This window comes from Ranitomeya variabilis, chromosome 4 (genome assembly GCF_051348905.1).
Source record: "Ranitomeya variabilis isolate aRanVar5 chromosome 4, aRanVar5.hap1, whole genome shotgun sequence".
NCBI lineage: Eukaryota > Metazoa > Chordata > Amphibia > Anura > Dendrobatidae > Ranitomeya > Ranitomeya variabilis.
In genome coordinates, this window is record NC_135235.1 from 711542290 (window position 1) to 711563019 (window position 20730).

The 20730-nt window shown below is 47.1% G+C and overlaps 1 protein-coding gene and 1 long non-coding RNA gene across 5 annotated transcripts in view; one reads left to right on the forward strand and one right to left on the reverse strand.

Moving 5' to 3' along the window:
* Positions 1–20730, forward strand: part of LOC143766493 (uncharacterized) — a 54536-nt gene that overhangs the window by 13824 nt on the left and 19982 nt on the right. For all 3 annotated transcript variants that reach the window (XM_077254214.1, XM_077254216.1, XM_077254215.1), the window contains exons 2-6: positions 5612–5759; positions 5889–6068; positions 6152–6275; positions 6359–6456; positions 10744–10837. In XM_077254214.1, the coding sequence (XP_077110329.1) occupies positions 5682–5759; positions 5889–6068; positions 6152–6275; positions 6359–6456; positions 10744–10837 (574 nt within the window). In that variant the 5' untranslated portion in view covers positions 5612–5681. The remainder of the gene's footprint in view (positions 1–5611; positions 5760–5888; positions 6069–6151; positions 6276–6358; positions 6457–10743; positions 10838–20730) is intronic.
* Positions 1648–4180, reverse strand: LOC143769317 (uncharacterized). 2 transcript variants are annotated; one of them, XR_013214343.1, is made up of 2 exons: positions 4069–4180; positions 1648–2870 (listed from the first exon to the last, which is right to left on the reverse strand). It is a non-coding gene; the product is annotated as an uncharacterized LOC143769317 (long non-coding RNA). The 2 variants fall into 2 exon arrangements; XR_013214344.1 differs by having other exon boundaries at positions 4054–4180.

The window sequence follows — 20730 nt, forward strand, 5'->3', positions numbered from 1 at the left end:
TTTTTTGTGCCGACGGTCCGCCAAAACACGACGGATGCGACGTGTGGCAATCCGTCCCAGTGTGTCGCTAATGAAAGTCTATGGAGAAAAAACGCATCATGCAGGCAACTTTGCAGGATGCGTTTTTTCTCCAAAACGACGCAATGAGACATGCCTCACACGACGCTAATGTGAAAGTAGCCTTAACGGAGGAAGAAGGCTGCCATCCGCATCCCTGCCGAATGCTGGTGTGAAACCAGCCTAAGGCTGTTATTATAGCACCTTACATGTGTTACACAGTGTAGCATGGCTAAAGGGTGTCTAATCGACGGGAGATATGTGTCACATAGATGGCTTACCGCTGTGATGTAACCATAGCTGTCAGTATGTGTGTCAGGACCTGTGGTGGGGTCACAACCACATGTCTGATCATGTGATGGGTTCTGGGTGTGGTTAGACCTATTAAAGAAAGCCTAATGCTAGCCTCCAGAGTGAGTGTTGGGCCATGTTCACACTTTGCGGTTTTTACCGCGGAACCGCCGCGATTTTGATGCTGCGGGTCCGCAGCAGTTTCCATAGCGTTTACATTAACATGTAAACCCTATGGAAACCGCAAACCGCAGTGCACATGCTGCGGGAAAAAACGCGCAGAAATGCAGCGGTTTACAACCCGCAGCATGTCACTTCTTTGTGCAGAATCGCTGCGATTCTGCACCCATAGGAATGCATTGAACCGCTTACTTCCCGCATGGGGCTGTGCCCACGTTGCGGGAAGTAAGCGGTTAATGTGCGGGTGGTACCCGGGGTGGAGGAGAGGAGACTCTCCTCCAGGCCCTGGGAAGCATATTTGGGTGTAAAAAAAAAAAAGAATTAAAATAAAAAATCATGCTATACTCACCTCTCAGCGCTGCCCGCGGCGTCCGGTCTCAGTTGCTGTGCGAACAGGACCTGTGGTGACGTCGCGGTCACATGACCGTGATGACGCCGCGGTTACATGACCGTGACGTCACGAAGGTCCTTGTCGGCACAGCCGCTTGCAGCGCCGAGGAGATCGCAACGTCAGAGGGTGAGTATAGCCAATTTTTATTATTTTTTACATTACTATTGATGCTGCATATTGCTGCATATGCAGCATCAATAGTATAGGAGTAATCCCGCAGCGGAAACCGCGGAACAAACCGCGATAAATCTGCAGGGATAACCACAGCGGGTTTGCCCTGCAGATTTCTCAATTCCGCTGCGGGAGAACCCGCAGAGCACACCGCAAAGTGTGCACATAGCCTTAGGGATTCTGTCCTGGTGGACAGAGATCCCTGTGTCCAGGTGGGACACTACAGACAGGAGTCTGTGTGTGTGGAGGAGAGAGCCTCCACAGTGTGTTTAAGGCTTCAGATAGAGCCTGAGTGCTGGACATTGCACAGCCTGTGTGCCCACAGGCCTGAGAAGAGCAGAGATCTTCTATGGACTTTTATGTTATGTTGGCCTGATGTACGGACTGTTTACCCGTTGTTCATGTTGCTATGTGGTTTATGGAGTGAATAAACCTACATGAACGCTAGAGAATGTGTCTCCTGTTTCCTCCAACGCACCTGAGCGAGTGAATCCTTACACAGATACATCAGGGGCTTGTCCTGCCCTACGCCTGAAATGACAGGCTAAAATACAATGTGGAGACTTCATCAGAGCAATGTTTTATTTACATTCAGAACTGGTTTAAGAGGAACAAATGACCATTTCCCACAGAAATCTCAGACTTTTACTTATAGAAATACTGGATAAATATCATTTTACCATAAGATATAGAAACATTTCTAATTTTATAAAACTGCATTTATTTTGCATTGAATAACTTTATGCCTTTGCTTGTTTCATTTTATGCATTTCTAAAGTATTGTAAAACTGTAATATGCTGTTGGTGCATGCGGGCTGGACTGTTGGTTTGGTATGTGGCTCTGCCCCCCCAGGCCTTCCTCCGGTGTCTGAGGTTTCGGTGTCCCAGACCAGAGATCATAATACCGGCCTTGAATTGTGAAGGACACGGCAGCCGACCCTGAGAAACATCCAAGGTGGGAAAGCCCCATCATGTCGAAGAGTCTGCTAGATCCAGGCCTAGCAGACCAGTGCTGGTGGGTTCATGGATGCCAGAAGGGGGCTGGCCTAAAGGAAGGTCTCGTCTTTTCCTGGTGGGTCGGAGAGTTGTCCCGTCGGTTTTTTGGACAGAACATTTCCAAAACAACCAAAATTGAACAGCAGATCTCTTGGGAGGCAGACTTTAGTCCTCTGTTGCAGAAGCAAAGTACTCTTAAACTGATAGGTGCAGAGTAGGATGCACTAGAAAGTTGGCGTGCATGATTGTTCAGGGCACTGGTGGTGTGGACCGGCCACCAGAGAAGGCCTAGACCGAAGCCTGGATATTTTAAGAGCAGGGTCACAGGAGCCTCTGGAAAACATGGAGGCTGCATGAATAGGAAGGTTTCCTCAGGAGACGTCCATATTGCTCAGGGGCAAACTAGGACATATTTTTCCTGTCCTTTCCATTTTTTTTCTTTTTTTTTTTTTTTAAAGTAGCCCCCTCACTGCCTGGTAGGATATACCTGTCCTGAAGATCACACATCATTCTTTGCAGACCGATGATGAAGATGGGCATGGAATAACCTGGACGCAGACCTTTCGGCGGCTGGCACATAACGGATTCGTCTTCCCTCCCTACTCTATCTGGCTCTGGGGGGGCGAGAGGGTAGGGGGATTCGTGGCATGGACCGTCCTCTGGGGAACCACAAACACTCTTGATGTGTTAGGGCCTTGCCTCGTAGACCACAGATGATACGGTAGTGACAATTCTAGGTGGGAGATTAGAGTGACAATTCCACTATCGCCCTCAAAAGCCGTATCTGGAAAAAAAAAAAAAAATTAAAAGAAAAAGGAAAATCGTTAATAAAAAAAAAACCCCAAATCCTAAGTCAGAAACTGGGCTGGGCGGTCCAGACCCATGTCTGCCTCCTACTGACATTAAGCTAAAAAGGATTAGCTTCGTGCCAGTTGGTGGTGTAGCCTACTCTACAGGGAAATACCTAAATTTTTTTTTTTTGCATAGCATAAGCAGCATACACTCATATTTTTTTTGGTGTACCCCAATGAAGCATTAGCCCCCCCCCCCACATCAACCAGATGGCCACACAGCATAACCTCGCTCCCCCAGTCAGAAACCTCCACCTCACATTAACCAGCGGACCCCACAGGATAAATCCAAAGCCCACCAGACATTCCCTCCCCCAAGCGTAAATCCAAATATGATGCCCCCTGACCCAACCATAAATCCCATCAGACACCCCCCCCCCCCCCCCAATCGAACGCCACCCCAGCTTAAACTCTCATCGGAGGACATCCAACCCCCACAAACCCATCCCACGTCCAACCCCCACAAACCACCATCGGATGTCCAACCCCCACAAACCCCATCAGATGTCCAACCCCCACAAACCACCATCTGACGTCCAACCCCCATCGGATGTCCAACCCCCACAAACCCCCATCAGACGTGGACCCCTCACCCAGCACAAACCCCCAGATGCAGACCCCCCACCCAGCACAAACCCCCAGATGCAGACCTCCCACCCAGCACACACCCCCTTCGGATGTCCACTTCCCACCAGGCTTAAACCCTCTTCAGCCCCCCAAAGCCAACCCATAAGCAGGTTGCCCCCCAATAAAAGGTATCCCCCAGTAAGCAGCAGGTCACCCCCTAATAAAAGGGTTCTATCCGTAATCAGCAGGTCGTCCCCAAATCCCACCACGGGATCCCCCCCAATAGCCAGCAGCAGGTCGCCTCCCCACATTCCACGACAAGCAGGTCGCACCCCACAAACAGGCCGCCCTCAAATCCCACTGCAGGGGTCCCCCACAATAGCCAGCAGCAGCGGAGCCCCCCAAAATCCCACCGCAGGGGTCTCCCACAATAGCCAGCAGCAGCGGAGCCCCCCAAAATCCCACCGCAGGTCGCTCCCCACACAGACAAGTAGGTCGACCACCACAGGGCCTCCCCCCAATAGCGATCAGCAAGTAGCATTTTTTCACCCTGAAACCACTAACCTCCATGGCGTCCACAAGCTATCATGCTGCCTTCATTTGCCGCCTTGGTAAAAAGAGAATACGCCCATGATGTGAACTCAGAACACGCCCCCTCACGATAGGACACGCCCCTGGAAATGACGTCACACCTGGAAGGAGCCCATACACTCTAGCATTTACCATTATTCTCTATGTGGAGGTCGGTGCTGGAGGCTCCATTATTCTCTACTAGACTGTGGCCCGATTCTAAAGCATCGGGTATTCTAGAATATGCATGTCCCCGTAGCATATGGACAATGATGATTCCAGAATTCGCGGCAGACTGTGCCCGTCGCTGATTGGTCGAGGCAACCTTTTATGTTACCAATTATATTATTCTCTATGTGGAGTGCGGGTGGAGGTCGGTGCTGGAGGCTCCATTATTCTCTATGTGGAGTGCGGCTCTGCGGGTGGAGGTCAGTGCTGGAGGCCCCATTATTCTTTGTGTGGTGTGTGGCTCTGCGGGTGGAGGTCGGTGCTGGAGGCTTTATTATTCTATATGTGGAGTGCGGCTCTGTGGGTGGAGGGTCCACACCAGAACTGTAGCAGGTAAAGACCCCAATATCCACATGTGTCCCTTCTAATTGGAGGGGAAGCTATCATCTCTAATAATCCTCGGACAGTTCTGACAAACACGGAAAAGTGCCCCTTTATGGAGGTGACAAAGTCTGTTTAGTCACTTTAGCTCCATAGTATCAGCTCTAATCCAATGGTGAGAGAGCGATTTACCCTGAAGAGTCAGATTGTGGGGTTGTTGTAAAATGTTATATTTAGGGTGTTTTGTGTTGTCTCCTTATAAGAATCACAGTGGTTTTGTTCCTTTTCTCTGATAGATACAAACGACCAAAATATGAAAGACAGGAACCAAGGAAACATGTATTACTCTCATAGTACGGGGCCTCCACACAGTATTGTCGGGAAACCTTCATATAGAGGCCGGTGGGGATGGAGTCAGTGATGAACTCTGGACAAATCTGTTTCTAGAGCCGTAGTAGAAGATGAAGATGTCGTCCTCACCATGAAGTCGTTATTTCTCCTGTCACGTGTAATGAATATCTCCTGCAGTATTGCTAATGCCGATTCCAGGGTCGGTAAATGAGACGAGAATTAGCGATATGGAAGATGAGTCTATGAGAATCGTTTTCAGCTGCCGACTCCGAGGGAGAAACTGCTTGTTGTCTGTGGCCTAAATATATAGGGTTTATTAGTAGATGGAAAGAAGAAAACTAAACACTGTAAAATAGCAAATATACCATTGCTGCTTGGGTCCCCGCCAGTCTCTGTATTTTCTGCTCAGTCCTAACGAAGTTATGATTCTTACAGCCAATCAGTCACCAAAGCAGTGAGTAACCTAGGCAGTGATTGGGAGCATGGAGGAGATGTCTTAGTCAGCAATTCAACTTACGTTCCAGTCCATACAAGACTAGAGAATACAACATCTACAAGTTTTATCTTTTTATGTGTTTCCCCTTATTATCGCCAGGATTTTTATGATGTTACATCGGCTCATCTTTTTTTCATTCAGGTCTCTACAATATCCGATCCTCTGTGAAGATCTACTATAGAAGAGAATTTTCCTGATTTACCCATCAAAGATGGATATGGACAGAGACAAGATGGCAGAGAGGATATTACACTTCACCCTAGAGATCCTCTTCCGGCTTACTGGAGAGGTAAGAGGTTCTGATGACGTCACATTACATCATTCTTATCTATGGGAATAACAGATGGACAGAACAGGAGAGGGGAGGACTCTGGAAATGTCTGTAGTGAGATTTATTAATGTGTCTCTCCATAACCAGGATTACACAGTAGTGAAGAAGACCTCTAGTGAGCGCTGTCAGGACCCTGTGTCTGAGGGACGGGGAAGACCCCTAAGCCCAATCACGGGACCTCAACCTCACCCCCTGATACATGAGAACATCAATGACCAGAAGATCCTAGAACTCACCTACAAGATGATTGAGCTGCTGACTGGAGAGGTGATACTGCTGGGAATGCTGGGACATTATACAGTAACGCTATGAAGGGATCGGGGGGATGACGGTATCATTGTATGTGTCAGGTTCCTATAAGGTGTCAGGATGTCTCCGTCTATTTCTCAATGGAGGAGTGGGAGTATTTAGAAGGACACAAAGATCTGTACAAGGACATCATGATTGAGGTTCCCCAGCCCCTAAAATCACCAGGTAATGGACTGGACTAAATACAGACGGCCTATAATTATCTGTATGTAAAGAATAAATTCAGTCCCTGTATGTGTTTCTTCCAGATCTATCCAGTAGGAAGACAACACCAGAGAGATGTCCCCATCCTCTTCTTCCACAGGACTGTAAACAAGAAGATCCCAATGTTCCTCGGGATCATCAGGTAGATAGAGAGGTGTCATTAGATCTCCCCTATGATGTGTAGACAACTGTGAATGGTTTGTGCTCAGTTTTGTTTTATCCACCATTATTTTGTTTTTTTTTTTTCATTATCGCTGATCGCACCCACTGAGAGAAGGGATCCGTCCCCAGTAACAGGAAACCTACAGATGAAAAGGGGCTCACCTCCTCAGTTGGTTTCTTGTTCCTGCGGGAACCTGCACAGGAAAGGTTACCTGGGCCTGTGCCTGCCACCTGTGAGGTGTCTGGGGAACGGCAGGGGCTGCGGCACCAGAAGCAGTGTCTGGAGATCCCTGCCTGTCAGTCTTCACCCTCGTCTGATGGTGGATGATGTGAGGCCAGGATCCGGAAGAGGCTGTCCTGGCTCACGCGGTGCAGTAGGACCAGACCGGCACTCATCTTGTGGAGCGGGATGCGTGCATCGGCTGCCCTTCTCTTCCATCGGGCAGTGCTTTCGGGTTAAGGCCCATGCATGCGCACTGCCCATTCAACATTACTGAACTGAAATTGCTTGGGTTCACTTCCAGGGGTCTCCGGGGAGGCTTGTTCCGGAGATGGACGGGCTGTAAGTATAAGATCCGGCGGCCTCCTGCTGCCAATGTGTCCCAAAGATGTCCTCTCCAGGAGAATCTGAGGTGCACCCACAGGTGGTGGAAGTGCAGCCGGACAGCAATCCCAATAACAGCAGTGGGCGCTCCCAAGAGGGCAACTCCACTAACAAGAGTGTACGGAGTAAGCTGTACCATCTAGAACTCGTGCTGTGCCTCCGCTTCCAGAACCGGTACCACATGACAGCTTCACTGGGTGAGTGTTACATGACTCTGCCTACTAAGCTGACTCACCTTCTTTCTGTGTACCTCCCTATCAGGCTAAGAAAACTAAAAAAGCCAAGCACAAAGAATGTGCCTTGTGCTCACAACCCCTTCCTGACCTCTATCTTAAAAGACTGTGTCAGAGTTGTATCAGCCAGACTTTAGAGGAGGAGTCCTCAGTTAGATCCGCTGATATATGATTAATAAGAGAGGAACTTCAGTCCTTAGGATGTTTAAACAGGCATAAGAAACATAAGTCTAAAGCAAGGAGTGTTACCCCTGTCTCCAGTTCTGCTTCCAGTAGTTACCAGGCTGGATTCTCTGGTGCTTCTGATTCATTGTCATCTGGTGAAGAAGGGCTATCTTTTTTTTTCCCATAGAGAGTATGGATAACCTGGTGAAATCAGTTAGAAATAGTTAGAAATACCATGGGGCTTTTAGAGGTGAAAGAGGTTAGATCTACAAAGGAAATTATGTTTGCAGGTCTCTCGCAGAAAAAGACGAGCTTTCCCGGTTATTGGTGTGGTGAAGGATTTGGTCAGGATGGAATGGAGCAAGCAGGGACAGCGCGAGGGTTCCTCCCTTCATCTTCCAGGAGGAGGTATCCCTTTGTCCCTTTGAGGAAGATGACCGGACAGCTTGGTCCAAGGTGGACTCCGCAGTGGCCTCGACTTCTAGACATTTTGTCCTGCCTGTAGAAGATTTTATGGTCCTATCTGACCCTCTAGACAAGTGTTTCTCAACTCCAATCCTCAAGACCCACCAACAGGTCATGTTTTCAGGATTTCCTTAGTATTGCCCAGTTGATGGAATTAATGCTTGAGCAGGTAATGAAATTATCACCTGCGCAATACTAAGTAAATCCTGAAAACATGACCTGTTGGTGGGTCTTGAGGACTGGAGTTGAGAAACATTGCTCTAGACTGCAAAGCAGAGACATTACTTAAAAGATCATGGGAGTCCTGCACCAGAGCCTTTAGACCGGCTATATCCAGAACATGTACAAAAATTGTACATGTTCTGGATAAAATTGTACAAAGTCTAAATTGTGCACAATTCCATGCCAAGGTGAGTTCCTGTTTGGCAGTGTGCTCGATTAGATCCTCACCAAGGCGGGAAAGAGAAAGAAGGGGTTCCCTAAACAGTCTGTTCCGTCCTACAGGAGGGCCTTCAGAAAGTGACGATTCGGTAGAAGGTGGCCTTATGAAAACGCTGGGAGACAAAGGAGACCAAACAAAAAGGTGCCCATTTTAGCGGATCCTCTCCCAGGAAGAGTAATAAATTCCATTGACCCTGACCTCCTGTGGGCGGCAGGTTAAAAATGTTTTGCCACAGATGGCGGGAGATCACTTCTAATCCCTGGACCCTGAGCTTAGTAACATCGGGGTTGAAACTAGAGTTTTGTCGAATCCCCTCAGATTCCTTTGTCATCACCTCTCTTAGATCCCCGGCACGTCCAGGATAGTTACTACGAATGCTAGCCCTGATGGATGGGGAGCTCATATGGACGATAACCTGGCCCAGGGGCAGAGGTCCATAGAGGAGGCTCTTGACTCCTCAAATCTAAAGGAATTAAAGGCAGTCAGTCATGCTTTACATCGCTTTCTCCCACAGCTGCGGGGGACGCATGTGAGAGTTTTGTCGGACAATACCATGTCAGTTGCATACGTAAATTGGCAAGGCGGAACTTGATCAAAATTGCTGATGTCTACTGTGGTGGATGTTCTCGATCTGGCCGAAGCCCATCTCTTGTCCCTCTCAGCCCTTCACATCAGGGGAGTGGAAAATCTTAAAGCGGCTTCCTCAGTCGTCATACGTTATATCAGAGAGAATGGGGTCTCAGTCACCAAGTATTCAGGAATTTAGTGGACTTGTGGGGACTTCCGAAAATAGACTTGTTTGCTACCAGGGACAACAGAAAGGTCCAAAGATTTGCCTCCCTGGACAGAGCAGATCAGCCGGAGTTGGTCGACTCCCTCCAGTTCCCTTGTCGCTTCAGTCTGGCCTATGTGTTTCCTCCAATGATGGTGCTTCCACAAGTCATCAGGCAGATCAGGGACGAGAGAGAAAGGGTAATTCTCTTCGCTCCTTTCTGGCCCAAGAGACCTTGGTTTTCATGGCTCAGAGCCATGTCCATATCTGACCCCTGGATCTTCCCATCAGATCCGGGCCTGCTCTCTTGCAGTCCATTCTGTCATCCTTGGGTGAGAGGTCTCCACTTGACGGCGTGGAACTTGAGGCAGTTGTTGAAATTAAGGGGGTTTTCTGACAACCTGATTAGTACCAGTCTGCAGAGTAGGAAAGAATCCACGACCAAGATATACAGTAGAGTGTGGAGGAAGTTCCTTAATTTTCATACTGGGCCTTTCTCTAGTGAGGTTCCAGTTGCTGCAATTTTCGAGGGTTGGGAGCTGGGTTTTTCAGTTAACACATTATAGGATCAGATATCAGCTTTTGGGAGCCCTATCTAGTCGTAATATTGCAGGAGATAGATGGGTTGCACGGTTTATTTCAGCGTGTGAGCGTAGCGACTCTGTACACATTGCTCGCTTGCCTCCCTAGGACCTGAATCTGGTCCTTGATGCCCTGATAGGTCCGTCTTCTGTCTTGTCGCATGAAAGTACATATCATTAAAGTACATATTAAATATCCCTGAAGGCAGAGTACGGCTCTGTTTGTGTCTTTTCAGAGCCACAGGAAAGGGTTTGGAGTCACAAGGAGCACTTTATCACGTTGGATCACAGATACAATCTGTCTGGCTTACTCAGCAAAGGGTGAAGGTCCTCCGGATGGAATAAGGGCACATTCGGCACGGGCTATGGCATTCTCCTGGGCTAAGAAGGCGGACATCTCGATTGATCTGATATGTAATGCTGCAACATGGTCTTCACCATCTATCTTTTACAGCCACTATAGACTCAATTTGTCATCTGACTTTGTTTTCGGGAGACCTGTCCTCAATACAGTGGTCCCTCCCAGATGATGGTTCTCTGTAAGTCTCTCAGTGGGTGCTGTCATGGCGAGAATAAAAAGATTATTTACCGGTAATTGTATTTTATGGAGTCCACGACAGAACCCACTTCCCTCCCTTAGTAGCACATAATAGAGATGTGTATGTATTTCACTCCGGGTGATGGTAGTATACATTGAAGTATATGTTTATACATATTGAGTAGTTTTTATGAAGATGTTCTAATGTTTTCTTGGCGGTTCCTCTTGTACTCTGTAATCCAACTGAGGAGGGGAGGGGGACCACCCCTTTTTATCTGTAGGCTTCTTGTTCCTGGGAGTGGATCCCCTCTCTCAGTGGGTGCTATCGTGGACTCCATAAAATACAATTACTGGTAAGTAATCCGGTTTATCCAGTTTGTAATAAGAACGGTGGAGATGGCAGGATTAGAGCTGATCATAGATGTGACTTCTCCATCTGTCTGTGACTTTTACAATATTTGTTTCAGTGTGAAGATCTGACCCGTATTAATACTACAGAGACGTATGTGAGGGGTGATGACGAGTGGTGTAAAGAGGAGATTCCTACATATGACTACCCAGGTGAGTAGCAACCACTAAATGCAGAGAAGTCACAGATTCTTCTCAGCCACTGTCTGTGGCTGCTTTATCGGTGGTGTAGTCTGGCTGGATCACAATCGTGTGATCACCATTTTGCCTCGAGACCACAACATTCTCCTCCACCCAAAACTGTTCAAATGACTTTGGACTTTAAAAGCCCTTTTCTATAGAATATATAGCCTGGAGGGCCAACCTACACCCTGAAATTAGGAGACGATGGTCATAACCTGCCCAGATCTGTAAACTCAAATGACAGTGTACGTAGAATGTGCTGACAAGTTAGAAAATCACTTGAAGAAAAATACTATGATGGGCCTGTAAGAGAAATTGGAGGGTAATGATGCTGTTGGCTTCCTATAACCTGTTATTTTATTGGATGAATTTACCTTCTTCCCCTTCTGTGCTGCTGAATGTGCTCATATGGTCCCCACAAGACCAGGTCCAGTCTTTCTGGACAAACTTTGCTTTTATGATCGACAACATTAAATGTGCAGTGAGGGCCTAGTGTGAATTTCTGTACTGTAAGGGTATGTGTCCACGTTCAGGATTGCATCAGGATTTGGTCAGGATTTTACATCAGTATTTGTAAGCCAAAACCAGGAGTGGAACACTTAGAGGAAAAGTATAACAGAAACATATGCACCACTTCTGCATTTATCACCCACTCCTGGTTTTGGCTTACAAATACTGATGGAAAATCCTGACCAAATCCTGATGCAATCCTGAACGTGGACACTTACCTTAACAGTTTCCCTTTTATACTGAATTTTCAATTTTACCTCTCGCCACGACAGCACCCACTTGAGAGAGGGACCCGCCCATAGGAACAGGAAACCCACAGAGATAAAAAGGGCTGTCCCCCTCTCCTCCTCAGTTGGTTTCCTGTTCCTATCAGAAATCCCTGGATTCCTACAGATGGAGGTGGTTGGAGCACCTCCAGATTACCTGAGCCTGTGCACCTGCCTGTGTGGTCCTCTCGATGACAGCAGGGGCTGCGGCATCAGTAGTAGCGGCGGGGGAGCCACTGCATGCAGCCTCCCCCCTCGTCTGTTCACCATTCGGCAGGTTCCGGACAACAAAGCCCGGCCTATGGAGGAGGCATGTGTGTGGGGCCGATCTTCCAGTTACCAGCGGTGGAGTGCAGTGCTAGAAGGCGGCGGAGGCTGCATCGTACGGGTAAGTCCATGCTGCTTCATTGAACCGGAAGTGGTCGGAGCACTTCCGGTTCGCGGCGGGCGGCGCGCTGCAGATGACCGCGCAATTCAAATGGCTGTCCCCGGCGCATGATGAGCATCCACCAGTGGTGGAGCAAGATAGCGCTGTCAAAATCAGCACTAAGGGCTCAAAATCATCGGCAAAAAGGAGTTGTCGTTCCATGGAAGGATCTGACACTCGCATGAGAAGTAAAACGAGGAGTAGAGATGCAGATCTACTCAGACCCCACACAGTGTGTCCACCTCCAGAACCGGTATGATGATGATGAAGATGATAGCTTCACTGGGTGAGTGTTTATGATCCTCTACCTATAAGCTGATCCCTTCCTTCTCTGCCTCTCCCCTTAGGCTAAGAAGACCAATAAATCTAAGTATAAGGAGTGTGCCCTGTGTATGCAACCCGTGCCCGACACGTATCTTAAAAGGTTGTGTCAAAGCTGTATAGATCAGACCTTACAGGATGAGGCGGCTGTTACGACCACAAATATCAGAGCCATAAAAAGGCAGGTGATCCAGTATCTGGGATCAAAATCCCTAAAGAAACATGGAAGTAAGCGCCTTTCTCCCGTTTCCAGTTCAGAGTCTGAAGAGGGCTTAATCTGATCCTTCAATACCTCAGGATCATCTCCCAGCTCTTCTGAGGATGAAGGCGGAGCATGTTTTCCAGTCGACAGTATAGACAACCTTATAAAATCCGTTAGGAACACTATGGGGTGTCCAGATACTAAGGAGGTCAGGTCGGTTCAGGACATCATGTTTGCAGGACTAGGTCAGAAAAAACTGCGTGCCTTTCCAGTCATTTCCGCATTTGACCTTGTCAAAAAAGAATGGTACAAACAGGGCAAAGGGTTTCTCCCATCATCTTCCAGAAGGCGTTACCCTTTTAGTGATGAGGAATTAGCAGTGTTGTCTAAAGTCCCTAAGGTAGATGCAGCGGTAGCATCCACCTCAAAGCAATCTTCCCTTCCGGTAGAAGATGCAGGAATCTTACTAGATCCACTAGATCGTAAGACTGCAGCTCTCCTTAACCCCTTCATGACCCAGCCTATTTTGGCCTTAATGACCTTGCCGTTTTTTGAAATTCTGACCAGTGTCCCTTTATGAGGTAATAACTCAGGAACGCTTCAACGGATCCTAGCAATTCTGAGATTGTTTTTTCGTGACATATTGGGCTTCATGTTAGTGGTAAATTTAGGTCGATAATTTCTGAGTTTATTTGTGAAAAAACGGAAATTTGGCAAAAAATTTGAAAATTTCGCAATTTTCACATTTTGAATTTTTATTCTGTTAAACCAGAGAGTTATGTGACACAAAATAGTTAATAAATAACGTTTCCCACATGTCTACTTTACATCAGCACAATTTTGGAAACAATTTTTTTTTTTGCTAGGAAGTTATAAGGGTTAAAATTTGACCAGTGATTTCTCATTTTTACAACAAAATTTACAAAACCATTTCTTTTAGGGACCACCTCACATTTGAAGTCATTTTGAGGGTTCTATATGGCTGAAAATACCCAAAAGTGACACCATTCTAAAAACTGCACCCCTCAAGGTGCTCAAAACCACATTCAAGAAGTTTATTAACCCTTCAGGTGTTTCACAGCAGCAGAAGCAACATGGAAGTAAAAAATGAACATTTAACTTTTTAGTCACAAAAATGATCTTTTAGCAACAATTTTTTTATTTTCCCAGCGGTAAAAGGAGAAACTGGACCACGGACGTTGTTGTCCAATTTGTCCTGAGTACGCTGATACCTCATATGTGGGGGTAAACCACTGTTTGGGCGCACGGCAGGGCTCGGAAGGGAAGGAGCGCCATTTGACTTTTTGAATGAAAAATTGGCTCCAATCTTTAGCGGACACCATGTCACGTTTGGAGAGCCCCCGTGTGCCTAAACATTGGAGCTCCCCCACAAGTGACCCCATTTTGGAAACTAGACCCCCCAAGGAACTTATCTAGAAGCATAGTGAGCACTTTAAACCCCCAGGTGCTTCACAAATTGATCCGTAAAAATGAAAAAGTACTTTTTTTTCACAAAAAAATTATTTTAGCCTCAATTTTTTCATTTTCACATGGGCAACAGGATAAAATGGATCCTAAAATTTGTTGGGCAATTTCTCCTGAGTATGCCGATACCTCATATGTGGGGGTAAACCACTGTTTGGGTGCATGGCAAGGCTCGGAAGGGGAGGCGTCCCATTTGACTTTTTGAATGGAAAATTAGCTCCAATCGTTAGCGGACACCATGTCGCGTTTGGAGAGCCCCTGTGTGCCTAAACATTGGAGCTCCCCTACAAGTGACCCCATTTTGGAAACTAGACCCCCCAAGGAACTTATCTAGATGCATAGTGAGCACTTATAACCCCCAGGTGCTTCACAGAAGTTTATAACGCAGAGCCGTGAAAATAAAAAAATAATTTTTCTTTCCTCAAAAATGAATTTTAGCCCAGAATTTTTTATTTTCCCAAGGGTAATAGGAGAAATTGGACCCCAAATTTTGTTGACCAGTTTCTCCTGAGTACGCTGATACCCCATATGTGGGGGTAAACCACTGTTTTGGCACACGTCGGGGTTCGGAAGGGAAGTAGTGACGTTTTGAAATGCAGACTTTGATGGAATGCTCTGCCGGCATCAGGTTGCGTTTGCAGAGCCCCTGATGTGCCTAAACAGTAGGAACTCCCCACAAGTGACTCCATTTTGGAAACTAGACCCCCAAGGGAACTTATCTAGATGTGTGGTGAGCACTTTCAACCCCCAAGTGCTTCACAGAAGTTTATAACGCAGAGCCGTGAAAATAAAAAATAATTGTTCTTTCCTCAAAAATTATGTTTTAGCAAGTAATTTTTTATTTTTGCAAGGGTAACAGGAGAAATTGGACCCCAACAGTTGTTGCCCAGTTTGTCCTGAGTACGCTGGTACCCCAAATGTGGGGGTAAACCACTGTTTGGGCGCACGTCGGGGCTTGGAAGGGAGGGAGCACCATTTGACTTTTTGAATGCAAGATTGGCTGGAATCAATGGTGGCGCCATGTTGCGTTTGGAGACCCCTGATGTGACTAAACAGTGGAAACCCCTCAATTCTAACTTCAACACTAACCCCAACACACCGCTAATCCTAATCCCAACTGTAGCCATAACCCTAATCACAATCCTAACCCCAACACACCCCTAACCACAACCCTAACCGCAACACACCCGTAACCCTAATTCCAACCCTAATCCTAACCCTAATCCCAACCGTAGCCCTAATCCCAACCCTAACCACAACTGTAACCCCAACACACCCCTAACCCTATCCGTAACCCTAACCACAAGCCTAATCTTAACCCTATTTCAAACCCTAGCCCTAATTCCAACCCTAACTCTAATTCCAACCCTAACTCTAAGGCTATGTGCCCACGTTGCGAATTCGTGTGAGATTTTTCCGCACGATTTTTGAAAAATCTGCAGGTAAAAGGCACTGCGTTTTACCTGCGGATTTACAGCAGATTTCCAGTGTTTTTTTGTGCGGATTTCACCTGCGGATTCCTATTGAGGAACAGGTGTAAAACGTTGCGGAATCCGCACAAAGAATTGACATGCTGCGGAAAATACAACGCAGCGTTTCTGCACGGAATTTTCCGCACCATGGGCACAGCGGATTTGGTTTTCCTTAGGTGTACATGGTACTGTAAACCTGATGGAAAACTGCTTCGAATTCGCAGCGGCCAATCCGCTGCGGATCCGCGGCCAATCCGCTGCGGATCCGCGGCCAATCCGCTGCGGATCCGCGGCCAATCCGCTGCGGATCCGCGGCCAATCCGCTGCGGATCCGCTGCCAATCCGCTGCGGATCCGCTGCCAATCTGCTGCGGATCCGCTGCCGATCCGCGGCCCATTCGCTGCGGATCCGCTGCGGATCCGCGGCCGATCCGCTGCGGATCCGCTGCCGATCCGCTGCGGATCCGCTGCCGATCCGCTGCCGATCCGCTGCGGATCCACGGCCGATCCGCTCTGTGTGCACATGCCATAACCCTAACCCTACCCGTAACCCTAACCCTACCCCTAACCCTAACCCTAACCCTAGTTCTAACCCTAGTTCTAATCCTAACCCTAGAGGAAAAAAAAAAAAAAAAAAAAAAATTCTTTATTTTATTATTGTCCCTATGGGGGTGATAAAGGGGGGGGGGTTATTTATTATTTTTTTTATTTTGATCGCTGTGATAGAACCTACCACAGCGATCAAAATGTACCTGTAAGGAATCTGCCGACTGGCAGATTCGGCGGGCGCACTGAGCATGCGCCCGCCATTTTCCAGCATGGCGGCGCCCAGCGAGGAGACGGACGGACACCGGGAGGATCGGTAAGTATGAAGGGGTGGTGGGGGGGTGGATCGGAGCACGGGGGGGGGGGGGAACGGAGCACAGGGGGGGTGGGTCTGGGCAAGGAGGGAGCGGACAGGAGGACGGGGGAGCCGGCAGGCGGACGGAGGGGACCGGACCCCATAACAGAGGACGGGGGGGGCGATCGGTGGGCGTGGGGGGGGGTACTTCAGTATTTCCAGCCATGGCCGATGATATTGCAGCATCGGCCATGGCTGGATTGTAATATTTCACCATTTTTTTAGGTGAAATATTACAAATCGCTCTGATTGGCAGTTTCACTTTCAACAGCCAATCAGAGCGATCGTAGCCACGAGGGGGTGAAGCCACCCCCCCTGGGCTGAAGTACCACTCCCCCTGTCTCTGCAGATCGGGTAAAATAGGAGTTAACCCCTTCACCCGATCTGCAGGGACGTGATCATTCCATGACGCCACATAGGCGTCATGGGTCGGATTGGCACGGGTTTTCATGACGCCTACGTGGCGTCATGGGTCGGGAAGGGGTTAAAAGATCTTGGGAGACGAACACGGGAGCCTTTAAACCGGCCATATCAGGCACATGCACAGCTAGGTCACTATTAGTTGGATAGACCAGCTGGAGCAACAGGTAAAAGGCAAGATCACAAGAGAAAAAATTCTCCAGACAGTTCCACTGATCAGAAGTGCTGCGGCATTTTTAGCGGACGCTTCAGCGGATTCTCTCCGTCTGGCAGCGAGATCAGCAGGCCTGGTCAATGCGGTTCGTCGAGCCCTCTGGCTGAAAGGATGGAAGGGGGATGCACAGTCAAAATCCAGACTATGTACAATCACGTGCCTGGGTGAGTTCCTGTTTGCAAAGGTTCTTGACGACCTACTCAATAAAGCAGGAGAAAGAAGGAAGGGATTTCCTAAACAGTTTCTTCCTTCTTATAGGAGAGCGTTAATAGAGTAGTCACAAACATTTTACATGTACGAATATATAATCAATATTCTATCAGAAGAAAATTTACTGTGAATGTCACCTGCATGCATGTCAGGACTATAATCAGGAAAAGTGCCAAAACTCCATATATAAACATCACAAAAAACGCAGTTAAATGCTCCCATAAAATGTATAAGTTTATTTAGAAACCAATAAAACATATATCAAAACAGAGGACAGATTAATCGATAACAATGAGGGGAAGTGAAGCGCTATGTGGCGGTACAAGTTGCCCAAGGACTACAAGGCTCCATCACTGCACAACCATACCAATGATTATAATTAATAAATAAACGACCCATGGCCATATCAAGTAGAAAGGATCAATATCCCTATGTATGGAAGCATAATAGCAATACACCGGGGTCCGGGGTGGACTCTAGGCTTCCCGCTGTAACACATACCAGGTATTATTATTGTTGCATATTTAGATGCATGTGGCCATGATTTGTGTATTGCTATTATGCTTCCATACATAGGGATATTGATCCTTTCTACTTGATATGGCCATGGGTCGTTTATTTATTACCGTATATACTGGAGTATAAGCTGAGATTTTCAGCCCACTTTTTTGGGCTGAAAGTCCCCCTCTCGGCTTATACTCGAGTCATACCCAGAGGTCGGCAGGGGAGGGGGAGCGAGGGCTGTCTAAAAATACTCACCTAGTCCAGGCGCGGTCCCTGGCTTCCCCGGCGCTGGCAGCAGCAGCTTCAGCTTCTTCCTGTACTGAGCTGTCACATGGTACCGCTCATTACAGTAAATGAATATGCGGCTCCACCTCCCATGGGGGTGGAGCCGCATATTCATGACTGTAATGGGCGGTAACGGTGACCGCTCAGTACAGTTAGAAGCTGCAGCGCCGGGGAAGCAGGGACTGCACAGCGCCAGGACCAGGTGAGTATACGGGGAGGGGAGCGCAGCGCTGTGCGATAGTCACCTTTCCTCGTTCCGGGCGCCGCTCTGTCTTCAGCAGTGACTCTCAGGTCCGAGGTCGCGGTGATGTAGTTAGTGTGCGCCCTCTGCTGAACGTCGGTGCTGAACATGGAGTGGCGCCGGAACGAGGTGCGGGTGACTATTGAAAGTGCCGGGGTCCTGAGCGACGGAGAGAGGTGAGCATGTGATTTTTTTTTTTTTTTTTTATCGCAGCAAATGGGGCAAATATCTGTATGGGCATCTATGGGGCCATAATGTTTGTGCAGCACTATATGGGGCCATAATGTTTGTGCAGCACTATATGGGGCCATAACGTTTGTGCAGCACTATATGGGGCCATAACGTTTGTGCAGCACTATATGGGGCCATAACGTTTGTGCAGCACTATATGGGGCCATAACGTTTGTGCAGCACTATATGGGGCCATAACGTTTGTGCAGCACTATATGGGGGCCATAACATTTGTGCAGCACTATATGGGGGCCATAACGTTTGTGCAGCACTATATGAGGCAAGTGTCTGTATGGGGCCATAATTAACGTTTGTAGGGCACTACAGTATATGGGGCAAATATCTTTATAGAGCATCTTATGGGGCCATAATCAGCATTTGTGCAGCATTATATTGGGCAAATGTGTCTATGGAGGATCTTATGGGGCCTTTATTAACCTTTATGCAGGATTATATGGGGCATATTTTAATATGGAACATCTTATGGGGCCATCATAAACTGCATGGAGCAATATATGGGGCTCCTGATTCAATATGAATATTCAAAAACACAACCTACTGATGTCTCAATTAATTTTACTTATATTGGTATCTATTTTTACTTTTGACATTTACCCTAGGCTTATACTCGAGTCATTAAGTTTTCCCAGTTTTTTGTGGCAAAATTAGGGGGGTAGGCTTATACTTGGGTCGGCTTATACTCGAGTATATAAGGTAATTATAATCATTGGTATGGTTGTGCAGGGATGGGGCCTTGTAGTCCTTGGGCAACTTGTACCACCACATAGTGCTTCATTTCCCCTCATTGTTGTCCATTAATCTGTCCTCTGTTTTGATATGTTTTATTGGTTTCTAAATAAACTTATACATTTTATGGGAGCATTTAACTGCGTTTTTGTGATGTTTATTTATAGGAGAGCGCTTAGAAGACGGCCATTTAACAGGAAAAGGCCGTATGAGCCACAAAGGGATCGCTGGGAAACAAAGGAAACAAAACAGAAAGGTGCCTTATTTAGTAATCCCGAAACATCCAGACGTGGTAGATACCATCAGTAATGAAATCCCAGTGGGTGGAAGACTGAAATATTTTCACCACAAATGGGAATGCATAACTTCAAACCAGTGGATCCTTCGTCTAGTAAAATCCGGACTAAAATTAGAATTTTCCCAACTACCAAGGGATAATTTTATTGTAACATCACTGAGAGCGCCGGAACAGCAAGAAGCGCTTCAGTCAGAAATTCTGAGTCTTTTGGCTAAGAATGTTCTTATAGAAGTACCAAAGCATCAGGAAGGGAGAGGATTTTATTCCTCTTTGTTTCTGGTTCCTAAACCGGATGGTTCTTTTCGTACTATAATTAACCTAAAAAGATTAAATTCCTTTTTGCATGACCACACCTTCAAGATGGAGTCAATAAGGTCCACTGTTAAACTTTTGTTTCCTAGATGTTTCATGACTGGTCTAGATTTGAAGGATGCGTACTACCATCTTCCCATCTATGCAGAACATCAACAATACCTCAGAGTGGCGGTCAACCTACAGGGCCGGATCCGTCACTTCCAATTTACGGCTATGCCATTCGGCCTTTCCATGGCTCCTCGGGTTTTCACAAAAGTCATGCTCGTGGTGATGGCTTATCTGTGTCATCAGGATACGTTAATCGTACCTTACCTAGATGACTTTTTAATAATTGCAAATTCAGCCTCGCAATGTAAAGAACGTTTGGCTAATACCATTTCATCTTTGCAGGCTTTAGGTTGAATTGTGAACTTCAAAAAATCCAGGCTTCAACCAGAAACACTTCAGTCCTTCCTAGGACTAATCTTGGACTCTCTAAGTCAAAAATGTTTCTTACCAGAATCCAAAAAATTAACCATAATTTCAAAAGTTACTATGGCAAGGTCTAATCCTCAAATGTCCCTAAGAGCTGCCATGTCTCTTTTAGGCTTACTCTCCTCCTGCATCCCTGCGGTTCAATGGGCCCAATATCATACTAGGGCCTTGCAACATGAGATTCTGTATGCACAATCACACTGTCAGGGTCCTTTAAATACAAAAATTACCCTATCAAAAGACATGATTAATTCACTGCATTGGTGGTTAGATAAAAATCATTTCTCCAGAGGTGTCTCATGGACAATAATCCCCTCTAAAATAGTCACCACTGACGCAGG